The sequence below is a fragment of the Colobus angolensis genome, unplaced genomic scaffold, assembly GCF_000951035.1.
Source record: "Colobus angolensis palliatus isolate OR3802 unplaced genomic scaffold, Cang.pa_1.0 Scaffold4, whole genome shotgun sequence".
Lineage (NCBI taxonomy): Eukaryota > Metazoa > Chordata > Mammalia > Primates > Cercopithecidae > Colobus > Colobus angolensis.
This window is the reverse complement of record NW_012117376.1, coordinates 990,595-1,009,035: the sequence shown is the minus strand read 5'-3', so window position 1 is coordinate 1,009,035 and position 18,441 is coordinate 990,595. Positions and strand designations below refer to the sequence as shown.

Genomic DNA, 18,441 nt, shown 5'->3' with positions numbered 1-18,441 from the left:
AGCTGGGATTACAGGAGTGTACCACCATGCCCAGCTAATTTTTGTATTTTTAGTAGAGATGGGATTTCACCATATTGGCCAAGCTGGTCTTGAACTCCTGACCTCAAGTGATCTGCCAGCCTCAGCCTCCCAAAATGACGGGATTACAGGTGTGAGCCACTGTGTCTGGCCTTTAATGAATTTTTTTTTTTTTTAAAGTCAGAGTCTCACTTTGCCACCCAGAGTGCAGTGGCACAGTCTCAGCTTATGGCAGCCTCTGCCTCCCGAGTTCAAGCTACTCTCCTGCGTCAGCCTCCCGAGTAGCTGGGATTACATGTGTGCACCACCACACCTGGCTAATTTTTATCTTTTTTTGGGGTAGAGTCGAGGTTCCCCATATTGGTCAGGCTGGTCTTGAACTCCTGACCTCAAGTGATTCACCTACCTCGGCCTCCCAAAGTTCTGGGATTACAGGTGTGAGCAACTGCCCCTGGCTGGCCTTTAATGAAGTTTAAAGCATGGATCTTGACTTGAAAGAGCTCAATTCAGATACAGAAATGGACTTAGATACAGAGCTCTCTAATGATAGGTTTTATGTGCTTAGTGCTAAGTAAATTGAAGAAACTTTTAAGTGCCATAGGTATCCAAAGGTGGCTGACATGTCCAGAAAGGTGTTAACAGAAGCAAGACTTCGGCTGGACTTTGAAAGGAGGCTCTAAATTAGATAAGCCCCAAGAGAAGAGGGTAGATATTCCAGTTGGGGGAAAGGTTGCTCCTAGTAGAGTAGGACAGATGTGAAAGATACGTTTGGAAACAGTAAGATCGGAATGGTTGCAGTTGAGTCATACAGGGGAGAGTGAAAGAGTAGATAGATTGTAAATTTCTTCAGGTCAGAGACCAGGTCTTTATCTCCTCTAACCACCTAAAACATAGTGAATAAAAACTGCAATTGAATTTTATAGGGTTGTAGAGGGCTTTGAATTCTAAAACGAAAGGGATCAAATCTATAAAGTATTTTGAATAGAGAGAGAGGTGATGTGGGCTAAGTTGTGATTAGGAAGATTTGTCCGAATAAGCTATCTGCTCTCTATTTGCCACAGCTATCAGTTGTTAACTCCAATTCCGTATCTTCAGTTCTGACTGCTCTTCTGAACTGTAGACCAAAGATTCCAGCTGTCCGTGAGAAGATCCTCCTAACACCTCACTCTTTGTCTTCTGCTTTACCCAGGGTACCCTCACCAAATTGTTAACCTCTTTCTGTTTTCATTATCTTGAAGTTCTACTCTTCTCCCAGTTGCTCTGGCCGGAAGCATGAGAATTGTCTTGAACTCTGCCATTCTTTTTTTTTTTTTGAGATGGAGTCTCGCTCTGTCTCCCAGGCTGGAGTGCAGTGGCCGGATCTCAGCTCACTGCAAGCTCCGCCTCCCGGGTTCACGCCATTCTCCTGCCTCAGCCTCTTGAGTAGCTGGGACTACAGGCGCCCGCCACCTCGCCCAGCTAGTTTTTTGTATTTTTTTAGTAGAGACGGGGTTGCACCATGTTAGCCAGGATGGTCTTGATCTCCTGACCTCGTGATCTGCCCGTCTCGGCCTCCCAAAGTGCTGGGATTACAGGCTTGAGCCACCGCGCCCGCCCAAACTCTGCCATTCTTTACCTACCACCATCTAAAGGTTATTTAAAATTACTTGACCTTTGTAGAGGTAGAAAGGCTATTGTTTCTACCTCCATATTGCATGACAATACACCTGCCCTCTTCTTTACTTTCCTGCTGCCTCTGCCCTAATTCATGCTATTTCAAGATGTTTCTCCTGGTCTGTCATTGGAGCCTTCTAACTGGTTCTTCTGCCTCTTAATGTCTTTCTGGTACAATGTGGCCTTCAGTGCAAAGCCAGATTAGTCTTCCCAAAACATACTCTAGGTCAGAAAATTTTAGTGGTTCTGCTTTGTCTACTTAATTAAGTACCTACTCCTTACTCTAGCTTTCTGGGTCCTTTGTGATATCAGCTAGCTGTTCTGTTAGCCTGGTTGCTCATCTCACTGCTAACTGCATGTGATGCATGCAATAGCCATACGTTCCCTAAAACATACCCTGTATACTTACATGTCTCCAAATCACTACTTGTGCTTTGTAAATTTAAAAAAAAATTTTTTTTTTTTTTGAGACAGTGTCTTGTTGTCACCCAGGCTGGAGGGCCATGACACAATCTTGGCTCACTGCAACCTCTGCCTCCAGGGCTCATGCGACCCTCCCACCTCAGCCACCCAAGTAGCTGGGACCACAGGCTCAAGCCACCATGCCTGGCTTATTTTTGTATTTTTTGTGGAGGCAGTTTTGTCATGTTGCCCAGGGTGGTCTTGAACTCCTGAACTCAAGTGATCCACACACCTCGATCTCCGAAAGTACAGGGATTATAGGCATGAACCACCATGCCCAGCCTACTTGTGCTTTCTTTAGTTTGGAATCCTTTGACCCCTTTTTGGGCTGCCAGAATTCTACTCGTTATCCAAGGTTTAGTTCAGACACCGTTCACTCCATAGCCTTTTGTCTAAGATCAGGTGTAGTTCTACCACGCCTTCCATGAACACCTCCTCCCTCTCTGTGAGGATTAATCAACTCTATGCTTGTGCTATAGTGTCATTTTGTGCAGCTTGTATCTGGTGTGTTATTTACTTGGTGTTACTGTTAATTGTTTACATGTTGTTCTCCATCACTAGATTGTAAACTTTATGAGGTCACAAAACAGACCTATTCCAACTTTACTTCCCTTCTGTGTCAGCTGTGGTATATCGTTTTTAGATTTCCAGGTGGTTGGTGTTTCTGGGCTTCTTGAAGCTCTTGTCATTTTTCTGTGGCCTTTGGAAACAGCAGAGGCTCTTCTTTCACTTGTTTTTTGAATGATTCATAATGTACTGGGACTACATGGATAGGCTATGTTGGATCAGAATGTAGAACTTTGCACCTCAAATGCAGGCTTTCATTTGACGTCAGGCCTACTCTCAAATTGCTCTGAGTAGGACAGATAAACAAATAAACAGTGATACCCTGCAATAAGCACACAAACTAGTGTGTGTAAGAGATGGGAAAAGCTCCTGGAGGAGGGGATAGTTGAGTTAAATGCTGAAGAATGAGTAGTCAGAGAAGGAGAGAGCTATATTCACAGTGTATGTGCAAAGGCATGGAACTGAGAGAAAACTTGCCCCATTTGCAGGAATTTTTTTAAACAAGGCTGGAAGTTTTTATGGAAAGGTAGAGGGATGAGTGGTAGGTAGGCATTCCATCATAATGGATCTTAGCTCCCAAGCTAAAAAGTTTGAATGTTATCCTGAATGGAGGCATCAAGCTTTGGAATTGAGTAGAGCTGGGTTCAAGTTTGACTTCATGACTTACCTTGTGATCTTGGGCACGCTGCTTCATCTGTCTGGACTTTATTTTTCCAGTAAAATAATACCTAACTTACAGAGTTGTTGAGCATTAGAAAGAATAGATATAAGGTGCTTAGCACATAAGTTGGTGCTCAATAAATGCTATTAAATTTTTTTTTTTTTTTTTTTTTTGAGAGAGAATCTTGCTCTGTCACCTAGGCTGAAGGAGTTCAGTGGTACTTTCTTGGCTCACTGTGACCTCTGCCTCCTGGGTTCAAGTGATCCTCATGCCTCGGCTGCCCAAGTAGCTGGGATTTTACAGGTGCCTGCCACCACCCCTGGCTAATTTTTGTATTTGTAGTAGAGACAGGGTTTCACCAAGTAGACGAGGCTGGTTTTGAACTCTTGACCTCAAGTGATCCACCTGCTTCCGCCTCCCAAAGTGCTGGGATTACAGGTGGGAGCCACCGCACCCAGCCTAAATGTCAACTGTTAATAATATTGGGCAAATAAGGGCTCACTGAAAGATTTTAAGGTGGACAGTTGCAAGATCAACCTTGCCAGAAAGGTTGCTGACACCACTGAGAAGGGTGGATTACAGCAAGGATATCTGTTGGAAGCAAAGAGAAAAGAAGACTTCAGTTTTAGACAAGTTGAGTTTGAGATGAGCATGAAAGTTTTAGGAGGCCATTGAATATATGAGAGTGGTAAAGGCCTCGCCTAAACATACAGATTTGGAAATTATCATTGTATAGGTCACAGATGAAACTATGGATGTTCATTAAATCATTAAGGGAGAATGTAGAGAACAGCTATTTTTAATTTTTGTTGAAAAGCTATGGATCCCCCCCACCCCCACTGCCCAACACACACACACACACACACGACACAAAACATTTTGCGTGTAATTTTAGGTGGTTCCTGAACACTCCTTCTCCAAAACCTGTTAGTGGACTCTTGGGTCCTTGGACATCTGAAGAAGCTGTAATACAGAATGAAAAGAAAAGAGGGCTAAGGATGAGTAACATTTAAGGGATGAACAGAAGAGAAGAAACAACCAAAGAAGGAGGAGGAAAACTAGGGTAGAATGGAGTCTCAGATTCAAGAGAGAGAATCGATTTAAAAGGTGAAGGAATGATCAGCAGTGTCTTCTGCTACAGAGAGTTTAAGTGAGATAGAACTCAAAACTATCCATTGGGTTGGCAATTAGGTGACTATGGGGAGAGCAGTTTCAGTGAATGTGTGGGGCTGGAATCCAGGTCACATGGAATAAATAGGAGGTGGGGAAGTGGAGTCTGAGCGTTGTCATCATACTTGTTCAGAAGCCAACAGGAGAGAACCAGGAGAGAGAGAGCAGTTGAAGATACACAGACTAGGGAGTATTGTTGGATTAAGGTTCCCATGGAGAAGAGGAGCGATGGTTTTAGGTAGAAGGACTGACTTAGGTTCTGAAAAAGGACAACTCTGGCAATGAACTGAAATAAAATTAGGGTAGATATTGGTAGCACGATGCTCAAAGACCTTTGTTGATGAAGATCAATAAAGTTGGAAACAAATATTAAATCCTTCTAATTAGACTGGGTACAGTGGCTCATGTCTGTAATCCCAGCACTTTAGGAGGCTGAGGCGGGAGGATCGCATGAGGCCAGGAGTTTGAGATTAGCCTGGACAACATACTGACACCCTGTCTCTACAAAAAATTTAAAAATTAGCCAGACATGATGGCGTGCACCTACAGTCCTAGATACCTGGGAGGCTGAAGCAGGAGGATCGCTTGAGCCTGGGAGTTCGAGGTTGTGGTGAACTATGATCATGCCACTGCATTCCAGCCTAGGAAACAGAATAAGACCCTGTCTCAAAACAACAACAAATAGCAAATTTTTCTAATTTAAGCCTTCTAATTCAGTAACCTCTAAGTAATTAATAAGGTTTAAAGTGTTAAATCTGAAAATTAGGTGGGCAGTTGGGTTCTCCACTTCTGTAGAGATGCTGGTAGTGGGCCATGGGCTCTCGCTTCTTTGTTTATAGCCTTTGGTGGGGCTGAGATTATAAAGAACATTAAAATGAATATTTCCTTTTCTTTGCCACTTTTCCTCTCACATAAGGGTACTTTCTGAGACTTTTACCTCAGTTTTACCTTTCTGCCTAACCTGCAATGTTAGGCAGAAAGATCTTTGCTAGGCCTGGAGTTAAACTAGGGATTTATGTGTTAGGAGCCAATCTAAAACTTACTAAATAGTTTGAGAGTCTGAGCTATTATTCTGAAGGTCAGCGTAATTCTTAAGGTTGCTTCTTGGATTTCCTTGCTGAAGATTAAGATATTAAACTCTAGGCACTGTAATATTCTTTGATCCTGAAGTTTAAACCAGGAATGAACTTTCATGTAATTGATGGGCATACCAACATAGGATCTTAAAAAATGATCTTCCAGCTCTTAGGGGCAAAGGAATTCTATAAAACCCTTTTCTGAGGAGCTTATGGCTCAGCTCTAAGCAGGCTAGCTAGTCTTGGGAAGGGCTTGTAATCATGTTGCCTTTAATGATTATATTCACAATAAGTACTTAAATGTCTTTCTCCAGAGCTGAAAGTCAGCTTTTTAGCTTTTGGAAGCATGATTGGTATGAGACCATCAGGTTTCCTTAGTACATTACCATTATGGAAGGGCTTGCTAGATTAACAGAATAATTTGTGGATAGTAATTTTTTTTTTTTTTTGAGATGGAGTCTTGCATTGTTGTCCAAACTGGAATGCAGTGGCGTGATCTTGGCTCACTGCAACCTCCGCCTCCCAGGTTGAAGCAATTCTCCTGCCTCAGCCTCAGCTACTCAGGCCGAGTAGCTGGGACTACAGGCCACCACACCCAGCTAATTTTTGTATTCTTAGTAGAAACAGGGTTTTACTATGTTGGCCAGGCTAATCTCGAACGCCTGACCTCATGATCCACCTGCCTTGGCCTCCCAAAGTGCTGGGATTACAGGTGTGAGCCACCGTGCCCGGCCTATGGATAGTAAAGTTAAAAAGAATCATGCTACTCACATGTTCAGGTCTAAACGAAATGAGGCAATGTACTAAAAAGAAACCAGAAGAATTCCACCTCCTTTAAAGTACTTACTAGTTTAAAAGAAAATCTGTTAATTTTTTCCTTTTTCTTTTCTCTTTGTTTTTTTTTTTTTGAGACCGAGTCTTGCTCTGTCACCCAGGCTGTAGTACAGTGGTGCGATCTCGGCTCACTGCAAGCTCCGCCTCCCGAGTTCACGCCATTCTCCTGCTTCAGCCTCCCCAGCAGCTGGAACTATAGGCACACGCCACAATGCCCGGCTATTTTTTTTGTATTTTTGGTAGAGACGGAGTTTCACCGTGTTAGCCAGGATGGTCTCGATCTCCTGACCTCGTGATCCACCCACCTCGGCCTCCCAAAGTGTTTCATCGTGTTAGCCAGGATGGTCTCGATCTCCTGACCTCGTGATCCACCCACCTCGGCCTCCCAAAGTACTGGGATTACAGGCACCAGCCACCGTGCCTGGCAGTTTTTTCCTTTTTCATCTGTATGTTGTTTGACCTATTACAGCAAACATACATAGCTTTTATAAAAAAAGAAATTATAAAAGGAAAGAACACTTCTGTCATCAGAATGAGAATTTTTAAAATTAGAATCAGACTGTTTTTGGCTATGAAGGTAATTAATATAGTGAAGCACGGTGGGCCTGATATCATGTGAAAATGTAATGTACACAACTTTAGTTAGCTCTAATTTTTCCACCATGCCTTCTTATATCAGCACACAAGTGATACTTACTGGCATGTTGTGTTTTTGTTTTTTCAGAGAGAGTCTCAGTCTGTTGTCCCATCTGGAGTGCAGTGGCACAATCATAGCTTGCTGCAACCTCAAACTCCCAGGCTCAAGTGACCCTTCTGCCTCGGCCTCCCAAAGTGCTAGGATTACAGGCATAAGCCAGCTTGCCTGGCAGGGTTTTGAGGTTTTTATATATTGAACTGGATTCTTGTAGGTAACTCAGTTCTGATTTCATTTTATGTGTTTCTATAGCCAGTCTTCTAATCATACTTGGCCAATTAAGAACACTCTCTGGTGGTTTTATGTTTGAGGTCTTACTATGTAGAGCTTTAGGTGTTGCAAGTTGTGGGAAATACAAAAATGTAAATTATGGTCTCTTCGAGGAATTAATGATCTCACTGGTAATGTAAGAATAAGCATATTAAAAGTTCAGAACACTATATAATTATTTAAGTGCTGATTGAGTGATCAGCCCAGTAAGTAACATAGATATTTGGAGGACACAGAGACTGTTGAGAACTGGAGTTGTCAGAAAAGGCAGCCAGAATTTTTCTTAAACACAAATCTGAGCATGTCATTCTCCAATTCAAAATCTTTCAGTGCTTCCTCTTACCTATAGGATACAATTCGGGTTCCTTAAACTTGTCATGAAAGGTCATGATTTTGCTCATACCATTCTATCTTGCCACTACCTAGTTGTCTTTCAACTATTCCTAATTCTGTGCAGTTCTTTGAACATAAGCTTTTTCTTGTCTCCATGAATTTGCATTAGCTATAACTTTATGTAGCAACTTTGTTCCTTCCCTTCTCTTTCTGGTTTATACTCCTCTTTTAAGGTTAGATAGAGTCACTCCTCTTGGAAACTTCATTAAGTCCCCCATATTTCCTGTCCCTACCAAGGTATGATTAACCTCTTATGTTCATGAGCACTCTGTGCTTACCTGTTATAGCACTTGTCAAACTGCTTTGAAGTTATTTCTCTTATTTAAAGAATAAATGAGGCCAGGTGCCTGTAATCCCATCATTTTGGGAGGTCAACGTGGGTGGATCACCTGAGGTCAGGAGTTGGAGACCAGCCTGACCCATATGGTGAAACCCCGTCTCTACTAAAAATACAAAAATTAGCTTGATGTGTTGGTGGGCACCTGTAATCCCAGCTACTCTGGAGGCTGAGGCAGGAGAATCGCTGAAACCCAGGAGACAGAGTTGCACTGAGCCCAGATTGTACCATTGCATTCCAGCTTGGGCGACAAGAGCAAAACTCTGTCTCAAAAACAAATAAAGAATACATGAGTGAATGAACGAGGTGGATTTTAAAGAATAAATACCATTTGGAGAGATGAAGAGAAGTAGCCTGCCATGAAGGGAAAATAAGTAGTATGAGCAAAGTGTCAGTGATTTTGATGAGACTATAGTTGGAAGCTGATTCTGATTCAGTCTGCAGATGACCCAGGCTTGGAAAGGATGATGATGTTGGATAACTAAATCGGCATCTAAAAAGATCAAAGTATGTTGGAATGACAGTGGTCAAATCTAATAAGAATCTTGGCTTCAAATACTTTCAAGACTCCATCAGTTGAAAGATGGATTAAACTTTTAAGTCTAATAATAATACTTTTTTGTTTTTTTTGAGGTGGAGTCTCGCCCTGTTGCCAAGCTGGAGTGCAATGGCACGATCTCAGCTCACTGCAACCTCCGCCTCCCGGGTTCAAGCTGTTCTCCTGCCTCAGCCTCCCGAGTAGCTGGGATTACAGGCATGCGCCACCTTGCCCGGCTAATTTTGTAGTTTTAGTAGAGACGGGGTTTCACTATGTTGGTCAGGCTGGTCTTAAACTACCAACCTCAGGTGATCTGCCCGCCTCAGCCTCCCAAAGTGCTGGGATTACAGGCATGAGCCACTGCACCTGGCCTAATAATAATACATCTAACAGTCCCAAATGAGAGTCAATAGGCAGAAGTCATAAGGAAAGCAGATTATGACATTTTATAGAATTATTACATTGGTACGTTGTCTTTCTTCCTCTATTAGTGAATTCTCTGTTATCCTAAATTGTAAACATCACGAATATTGTAGATTTATGGGAGAGTTGTAGAGACCTTTCAGTGTGAACTTATGATTCTTTATTGTCAAAGGGATTTGTGTGTCAGCAAAGAATTAGACTATATAATTTCTAAGGTCCATTCCTTAGTGCTGTAGTTCATAGTAGGAAGAAAATTGTTCCTTGCAAAGCAAGAAAGGATTCAAGGCTGAAAATAAGGATGTGAAGATAAAAACAGAGACCAAGATAAGAAGTGCTTGTTGAATGGCTGTAAACTCAGGAAAAATAAGTAGATAAATATATTTACCTGGGATGTGGAACAAGCATTGACATTGTTTGGAATGGCAGTATGTTGGCTTTTCCTAGGGGATCAATAAGAAGAAAATAGCTGGGCATTGGGGAGCGAGAACCTGGCTGAAGCTTGTATGAATTACTAGTGAACCAGATTTATATACCTCTGCAACTTTCTTCTGAAGTGTTCTCTGTCTTGGAAAAGATATGGAAGAGTCAAGCAGCGGGCAATGGTGGTAATTTAGGTTTGCAGATTGTCATGGTGAATGTAGTAGTAGGTGGTTAGGCAGGGAGAGTCCCTAGGGTATTAGTGAGGGAAGCTTTGAATTGCATAACCATGTTGTCTAGCATGGACTGGGATTATCTTAGATGTTCTTTTTCTTTTTATGAGACTGTGTCTTACTCTGTCACCCAGGCTGGAGTGCAGTGGTGTGATCACAGCTCACTGCAACCTCCGCCTCCCAGGTTTGAGCGATCCTCCCATCCTCCCACCTCAGCCTCATGAGTAGCTGGGACTACGAGTGCACACCACCAGCTGACCAATTTTTGTATTTTTAGCAGAGGTAGGGTTTTGCCATGTTGGCCAGGCTGGTCTCCAACTCCTGAGCTCAAGTGATCCACTGGCCTCAGCCTCCCAAACTGCTGGGATTACAAGGCGTGAACCACCATGCCCGGCTGTAGATGTCCTTAATGAATAGGGTAAAATAAGAATGGAGTGATTGAAGATTTAGAATGATTAGGAGAGGGTATGAGAGACTGATAATGGTAAGTGCTAAATAGGTACGTTTGGGGAAGGAATAAGGCCCAAAATGTGGCAGTGTGGTGGCTGGACATGAATTGGAGATGAGTGCCCGTGGAGCCAAGTAGGCACAGATGCATTGTCACATGTATCTTCACGTATATGTAGAGATGATAAATGAACCAAGTCATCAGGGAAGGCTAAGGTGGATTTGCCATGTGGAAGGGGATAGGCTGTGGGGCATGGTCCATGACAGTGAGGATAATTTGAACAAGATGTTATAGGGGATGGTGTGGGCTTTCAAAAATAGAAAAGGACCAGGACTGATGGCTCAGTGGTCTAGAAATGGCTCTGGGGAATTGGCAAGAGTTGGAGAAAGTAAGTCCTTTACAGGATAAGGTCTCTGTGGAGCACTGATTGTCAAGCATTGATAGTCATATTTCTGTTAAAGAGGTAAAAAAAAAAATGGAGAAAGAAACTCTCTGTTTGCTGCTATGACAGGAGAAGGGAGAGAGGGAAGAGATGTTCAGTGGGGGTAAACTGGGCAGCTTTGAGAGTTTGAGTGTTTTGATAATGGCTGGTAAAGAAATTGGAATGAAGAAATTACTGGGGTAGGAGAGGGAGGGAGTTGCGCTTTACTCAGGCGGATCAGCACATGAAGAGTGAAATTTAACCGCTGCAATATGTGTGTCCCAAATGTCAAGGCCACCCATCTGTTGGTGGTATCATGGCTTTGGCTTTTTGAAGCTTGTTGTGAGAGAAGTGGGGAATCACCCTGCCCCCTGCTCTGCTCAAATTATCATGCCAAGGAGACTTTGCCATGGTATGATTTTTGAGGCACATGATGATTCTGTCTAATTTGTAAAGTGACAACGTGATCAGGACCAAAGAGGAAGTTCAGCTAGGCCAAACCTTCCTAAGAAGAAGTCACTGTCCCACAGTTATGTGGGTAAGTTGTTCTAGAGAAACATAGGAGTGGGCATGGCTGCAGTGTGGGAACCTGTTACCTGGGTAGCACTAAGCCAGTACCTTCTCTGTGTTTTCTTTACAGATGAACGGGACCGGGTTCAGAAGAAAACGTTCACCAAGTGGGTCAACAAGCACTTAATGAAGGTAGGACCCCTTCATATATATGCTGCCCCAGCACCTCTCACTGCTCTCATCTGGATCTGTCATTCCATCTTTCAGATGGTTTAGATTGCTTGCTGTGTGCTCGAATCTATGAAGATACACGTGACTTTTCTTTTCTCTTTCCTTTTTTAATAGAGAAGGGGTCTTGCCATGTTGCTCAGGCTGTTCTCAAACTCCTGGGCTCAAGCAATCCTACTGTCTCAGCCTCCAAAGTTCTGGGATTACAGGCATGAGCCACCATGCCCAGCTTTTTGAAAACTAACATAGTCATAATAGCATGGAAACTTGTATTAAACTGCTTCTTGGTGAAGACAGTATTACCTACCGTTACATCAGGAGGCAGAGGTTGAGGATACCATGGGATGATTTAAAAAATTCAAATAACAGTTTACTCCTAGCTTTATACATTACTTTATAAGCCTGTTTCTTTTTTTTTTTTCATTTATTAATTTATTTTTTAAATAGAGACAGGGTCTCACTATGTTGCCCAGTCTGGTATCAAACTCCTGGGCTAAAGTGCTCCTCCTACCTTGGCCTTCTAAAGTGTTAGGATTACAGGCGTGAGCCACTTCACCCAGTGTATTTTTATTTGTTAATCTGAATACTATGGAAGGATGATAGAGGGGGATTTTGTCTCTTTCTCTTAAAGTGCATGAAGCTTAAATGTTTAACTTGAGGAATTTTTACATGAATTTTACCACCAGATAGTCTAAAATACAGAATATTTCTAGAATGGTTAGGGCTGGGTGAAGATTATTATTATCATTATTATTATTATTATTTTAAATAGAGGAGAAACCAAAACAGAGGCATGTTAAGACTCACCTAAAGATAATAATAATTATTATTATATATTAGATATATAAATAAATATCATAATAATATATTATTATTATTTTAAATAGAAGAGAAACCAAAACAGAGGCATGTTAAGACTCACCTAAAGATAAAACAGTATGACTACTGTGGCAGTTAGAATCTGAAAACGTAAGCTTTTGAATTATAATTATAATTAGTGCTTCTCTGGGAAAGGTCACCAGTGATCCCTTAATTGCCCTATCCAGTAGCCTAGTTTTTTCTTCCTCTTATTTGATTTCTCTGTAGCATTTGATACTGTTGTCTACTCCTTAAAACCCTCTCTTATATTGACTTCTAGAACATTGCTTTTTCCTGAATTACCTCTTGCCTCTACGAATGCCTTTTTTTCTACCTGTTTCATTGACTTTTCTTCCTCTGTCTGACTCTTCCATGTTGGTGTTCCCCAGGATCCTAACCTTGGCCATTTTTTGGTTTTGTCTCTGTATTCTTTTTGGGCAGTCTCATCCATTGTAGCCACTGGGATTGTTTTGTTGCATGGGATGCAAAGAAACACAAGTAGAAATGGATATGGGATGATCTCACAGAATCTGGTGTCTAGATGCAGCTGGGTTTTATGAAACCTAAACAGTTATCCGAAAACTACTCTCGCTCTTTTTTTTTTTGAGACAGGGTCTTACCCTGTTGCCCAGGCTGGAGTACAGTGGCAAGATCACAGCTCACTGTAGCCCTCCTGGGCTGGAGTGATTCTCCCACCTCATCCTCCTGAGTAGCTGGAACTACAGGCATGCACTACCACACCTGGCTAATTTTTTAAATTTTTTGTAGAGATGGGTTCTCACTGTGCTGCCCAGGTCTTTCTTATGTTTGTTTGTTTGTTTTTTGAGATGGCATTTCACTCTTGTTGCCCAGGCTAGAATGCAATGGCACAATCTTGGCTCATCACAACCTCTGCCTCCCGGGTTCAAGCAGTTCTCCTGCCTCAGCCTCCTGAGTAGCTGGGATTACAGGCATGAGCCACCACGCCTGGCTAATTTTGTATTTTTAGTAGAGATGGGGTTTCTCCTTGTTGGTCAGACTGGTCTCGAACTCCCAACCTCGGGTGATCCGCCCACCTCAGCCTCCCAAAGTGCTGGGATCATAGGCGTGAGCCACCGTGCCTGGCCAACCCAGGTCTTTCTTGTTTATGGGGCCTTGTGTTCTTTCATTTGACTTCTGTGTACCCCCTATATTCATTTCTCTGCTTTTCTCTTACTGCTATGAGTGAGTCATGGCGGCTGTGCCTCAAACAGTGATGTAAACCCCTGAGGCCACATGATTCTGAATGCACAAACACAGAAAGTCTGATGGGCTGAGGTCTTTTTTTCCTCCATGGGCCAATTGTCCATCTATATAGTTCAGTAAACCGTGGGTAAGGAGGTGGTTACATAAATCAAACATGACTTCTTAGGACCACTTGTTTAATGGGTACTGCAGGTGAGCATGATTTTCACACTACAAAATCTGAAGAAGGAGGCAGTGATAGAGCCTTTTCTTGGATTCTTGCCTGAACCAAAGGCATGTGTCATGGTATATTTTACATGTTCATCTGTATGTTACCTAGCCATAGCTTTTATTGAACACACCCTAAATTGTTAAATATTTTCACTCATGTAGCTAGTTGTCCAAGTTAGGAACCTATTTGATTCAGTACTGCCCATAATCTCTCCCTTGTTACCAAGTCCAGTCAATCACTTGCAGCTCAGAAAGATTGCATGCATCTGCCTTCTCTTCTCCATATCACTGCTTTTGTTCAGGGCCTCTGTGTCTGTTGCCTTGACCATTATAATAGTTTCCTAATAAAGTTTTCTATTATAACAATAGTAGTAATAGTATCCTGAAGACTTCCTGTAAATCAGACATATTCTCTATGTCTGTGTGTGACAGGGTTTGCTCTGTTGCCAGGCTAGAGTGCAGTGGTACAATCATAGCTCACTACAGCCTCCAACTCCTGGGCTCAAGTGATCCTCCCACCACAGCCTCCCAAATAGCTAGGTTTATAGGCACATGCCACTGTGCCTGGCTAATTTGTGTGTGTGTGTTTGTAGAGATGGGGTCTTGGTATGTTGCCCAGGCTTGTCTTGTACTTGTGACCTCAAGCAATCCTCCTGCCTTGGCCTCCCAGTGTCTTTGAATTACAGTCATGAGCCACCATGCCTAGTCTAAATTGGACATTCTATATACTAAGTCCTTTTTGTTTTGAGGCGGAGTCTCGCTCTGTCGCCCGGACTGGAGTGCAGTGGCCGGATCTCAGCTCACTGCAAGCTCTGCCTTCCGGGTTTACGCCATTCTCCTGCCTCAGCCTCCCAAGTAGCTGGGACTACAGGCGCCCGCCACCTCGCCCAGCTAGTTTTTGTATTTTTAGTAGAGACGGGGTTTCACCGTGTTAGCCAGGATGGTCTCGATCTCCTGACCTCGTGATCCGCCCGTCTCGGCCTCCCAAAGTGCTGGGATTACAGGCTTGAGCCACCGCGCCCGACCTATACTAAGTCCTTTACGTGGATTATTTCATTTAATCCTTCAGTGGTCTTATGCTGTGGGTTCTGTTAATATCCCCATTTTATAAATTACTTAGAGAGGGTAAGTAATTAGTTCAAGGTCATGCTGCTAGAAAAAGGCAGAACTGAAATTTTAAAATTCAGGCAACCTAAAGTCTAGAAACCTTGCTCTTAACCCATGCAGAACTGGCTCTGGTTGCTGCCTACCTTTCCAGGCTCATAGCACCAAGTTTCCCTCATACCTTGAGGTCTTGCTGAACTGTGTGCCATGCTATTTTATGACTCTGTATCTTTGTTCATTCTACTCCCTGTGCTTGGAATACCTTCCCCAAGTTTGTTCTGCCTGGATAACACCAACTTAACACCTCTTCAATAAGTATTTTCCTGACTCTCTGATGTGGAACTGACTACCCTTTCTTTGTGCCCCTGACTGTACTCCTTATGTGCTTTTGTTAAAGCATCCAGAGTGTTTATATACATGGTGTATCTTTCAGCTATATCATCACTTGAGGGCAAATATTGTGTCTTACTATTTATAGTGTTAGGACAAAGAAGAAAGAGAGAGAAGTAAGGAGAAAAAGAAATTATAATTTCCTTTTTTTTTTTTTTTTGAGATGGAGTCTTGCTCTGTCGTCCGGCTAGAGTGCAGTGGCGCGATCTCAGCTCTGCAACCTCCGCCTCCTGAGTTCAAGCAACTCTCCTGCCTCAGCCTCCCGAGTAGCTGGAACTACAGGCGTGTGTCACCAAAACCTGGCTAATTTTTGTGTTTTTAGTAGAGACAGGGTTTCACCGTATTGGCCAGCCTGCTCTCCTGGCCTTGTGATCTGCCTGCCTCAACCTTCCAAAGTCATGAGATTACAGGCGTGAACCACCGCGTCCAACCGTGATTTCCTTTTGTAAATTTCTTCTATGGCTACTAGTTGCCTCTAGAGTTTGATGTCACCTAATTCTGTCATGACATAGAGCACTTTGCAGCATTTCCAACCCACCTGTCCAGCTTCATTTCTAAGCACTCTGTTTTTTGTATCTTGCACTGTAGCCACATGAGACAACTCACTGCTCCCTAAACACTGTGTACTTTCACACCTCCTTGCTTATTTATTTCTCTCCCTGGAATGCATGTCCCAGCCTCCTCTGCCTGGTCATCACCCACTTCACCTTCTAGACCCAGCTCCAGTATCACCTTCCTGAGATTCTGACCTCTGTTCCTCAGATTAAATCAATTGCAACTCCATCTCTGTATCAGACTGCCTTGAAGAGATGCCTGTGTGTTCACCCACTGGTGTTCTCTGTTACAGTACTTATTGAGGACTGGGATTGTAGTATGCTACTTTCTCTGTTAAGTGCTGCACATAGCACATGAGAAGTATCCAATAAGTACTTGTTACCTTGAGTAACTAATATTTCAATAGTGTTTATAGCTTATGAAGCACATTCTTACCTGTCTTAATCCTTATAATAACCCGGAAGTAAGTAAAGGTGTTTTATCCTCTCAATTTTAACAGCTAGGGAAAAATGAGAATTAGAGAAGTGAAGTGACTTTGCCAAAATGATACAGCTAGTGAGGGATGGAGCTAAGGATCAGTCAAACATGAGTCTTCTGATCAAAATTACTTGTTCTTTCTGCTAACTATGCTTGCAGCTGATTCTTTCGTACCTTGTCTCTAACAGTTGGAGGAACTGAATCAATCCTGCCTTGAGCTTGTCCCCTGAACTTTGTAGTTGAATTCCAGTGCTCTGGCTCCTTGCTGCCTGTTTGTAGCTGATGCCGCCTGTTGGACCTCTGCCTCAGTGCTGTGTGATGACAGGAGGCTCAGGGAGGGAGAAGCTAGAGGAACACATCATAGCATTGTTAGAAATTGGAGGCCAGCCAAAGCTTTACTTAAATCCTTGGCTATTTTTCATCTCTTCTCAGGCCCTCAGCCTTACAGTTTCAACAACATTTGCTTATCTTGGGATATTTCAGAGAGAGATTCACTGCTATTTAGAGTTATTGCTCTAAATTGGAATTATTTGAATTTTAGGCTGAAAATTAGGGATTGAGATTTGTTTTTTGCAACTCGAGCATCCGTTGCTTTGCTCCCCAAGTATACCCCAGATTAATGTCATCTTCGGCAGGTAGACCAACATAAGGACAAAACCAACCAGGTGGCCTGGCATGGTGGTTCATGCCTGTAATCCCACCACTCTGGGAGACTGAGGGGGGGTGGATCACTTGAGGTCAGGAGTTCAACACCAGCCAGGCCAACATGGTGAAACCCCATCTCTACTAAAAATACAAAAATTAGCTGCGTGTGGTGGCTGGCGCCTGTAATCCCAGCTATTTTGGGAGGCTGAGGCAGGAGAATCGATTGAACCCGGGAGGTGGAGGTTACAGTGAGCTGAGATTGTGCCACTGCACTCCAGCATGGGTGACAGAGCAAGAGTCTGTCTCAAATAAATAAATAAATAAAACCACAAACCAGGTCTCCCAACTTCTAGATTTAGTTGATCTTGAAATCTCTTGGATTCCCTGGTAACCTTTTGGGAAACAGCTTACTTTGGGATAAGCAAATTAATTCTTCCTTATTGCGAACACTTCTGATCCAATCTTAAAAGAGATTTGTTAAAGATGTAAGCATCTGAAATAAACAACCTAATTTAGAATGTAAACATACGTATATAAGAGTTCTGCTTATACACCAGAGCCATCAAAAAGAGAAATCTAGGTTTCTAAATGAGGTCTTATTTAAATTATCTATGCTGTATCTTTGGGTGCTGGTAGCTGATGAAGTGTATCCCCCTAAAGAGAACATGAAAGTATGTATGAGCTCCTTAGGAGGGAGAAAAATGCTTTTTCTGGTCAGTTCCTGTTGACTTCAGGGGTTAGTAGTTACAAAGGAAAAGCCCAATATTTAATCTAGCAGATAGAGCAGTTCTTTCCATTTTTGTATATGCAATCTAGAAGCCCCTGGCTTTCCTGGAATTTTAGGTAAAATTTCCATATATACCAGCAAACGTTTTCAAATTTTTAGTAACGCTGACAACCCTTCCCTTCTTCCTTCCCTTCTTCCTTCCTTCCTTCCTTCCATCCATCTGTCCATCCATCCGTCCATCCGTCTTTCTTTCTGTCTTTCTGTTTTAAGAGACAAGGTCTCCCTATGTTTCCTAGGCTGGTCTCAAACTCCTGTGCTCAAGGAATCTTCCTGCTTTGGCCTCCCCAAGTGCAAGGATTACAGGCGTGAGCCACCACACCTGGCCCACTTAAAATTTCTTTATTTCTGTTTGAGGCTCTCTAGTTGAATACAGGGTAGCACTGATTCCAGGTATTCTTTCCTATACAGCCTCTGTTTTGGCCACATGAGTCAATTCACTGACTCCCTAATCACTGGGTGAAACTTCATACCTTTTTGCTTATTCATGTCTGTGGGAAATACCAGAATGAGACTGGCAGTGTAGTTTAAGAAACTGACAAAGTGTAGTGCTGGTTAGATGCTAAGGAAAGGAGTGTTGCCTTTGTTGCCTATGTGTGACTATATGGTAGGGGTTTGTGGCTGTCTTTGCCTGGACCTGATGTTTTTAGGGCTTAATTTCACTCTAAATGCTTGTCAGGCCTGCATTTGGGCCTACATTTGGACTTGGGCTTTACTCTGGATTTTCTATTCCCTATGCTTAAGTGCCTGCCTATGAAAGTAAAGCTACCTTTTGTGGATTTTATTTTATTTTTTTGAGACGGAGTTTTGCTCTTTGCCCATGCTGGCGTGCAAAGGCGCA

General features: G+C 42.7%; 1 protein-coding gene across 1 annotated transcript in view; it reads left to right on the top strand.

Moving 5' to 3' along the window:
- Positions 1-18,441, top strand: part of MACF1 (microtubule-actin crosslinking factor 1) — a 446,661-nt gene that overhangs the window by 152,855 nt on the left and 275,365 nt on the right. The window contains exon 2 of the mRNA XM_011955644.1: positions 11,256-11,317. Coding sequence (XP_011811034.1) covers positions 11,256-11,317 — 62 coding nt within the window. The remainder of the gene's footprint in view (positions 1-11,255; positions 11,318-18,441) is intronic.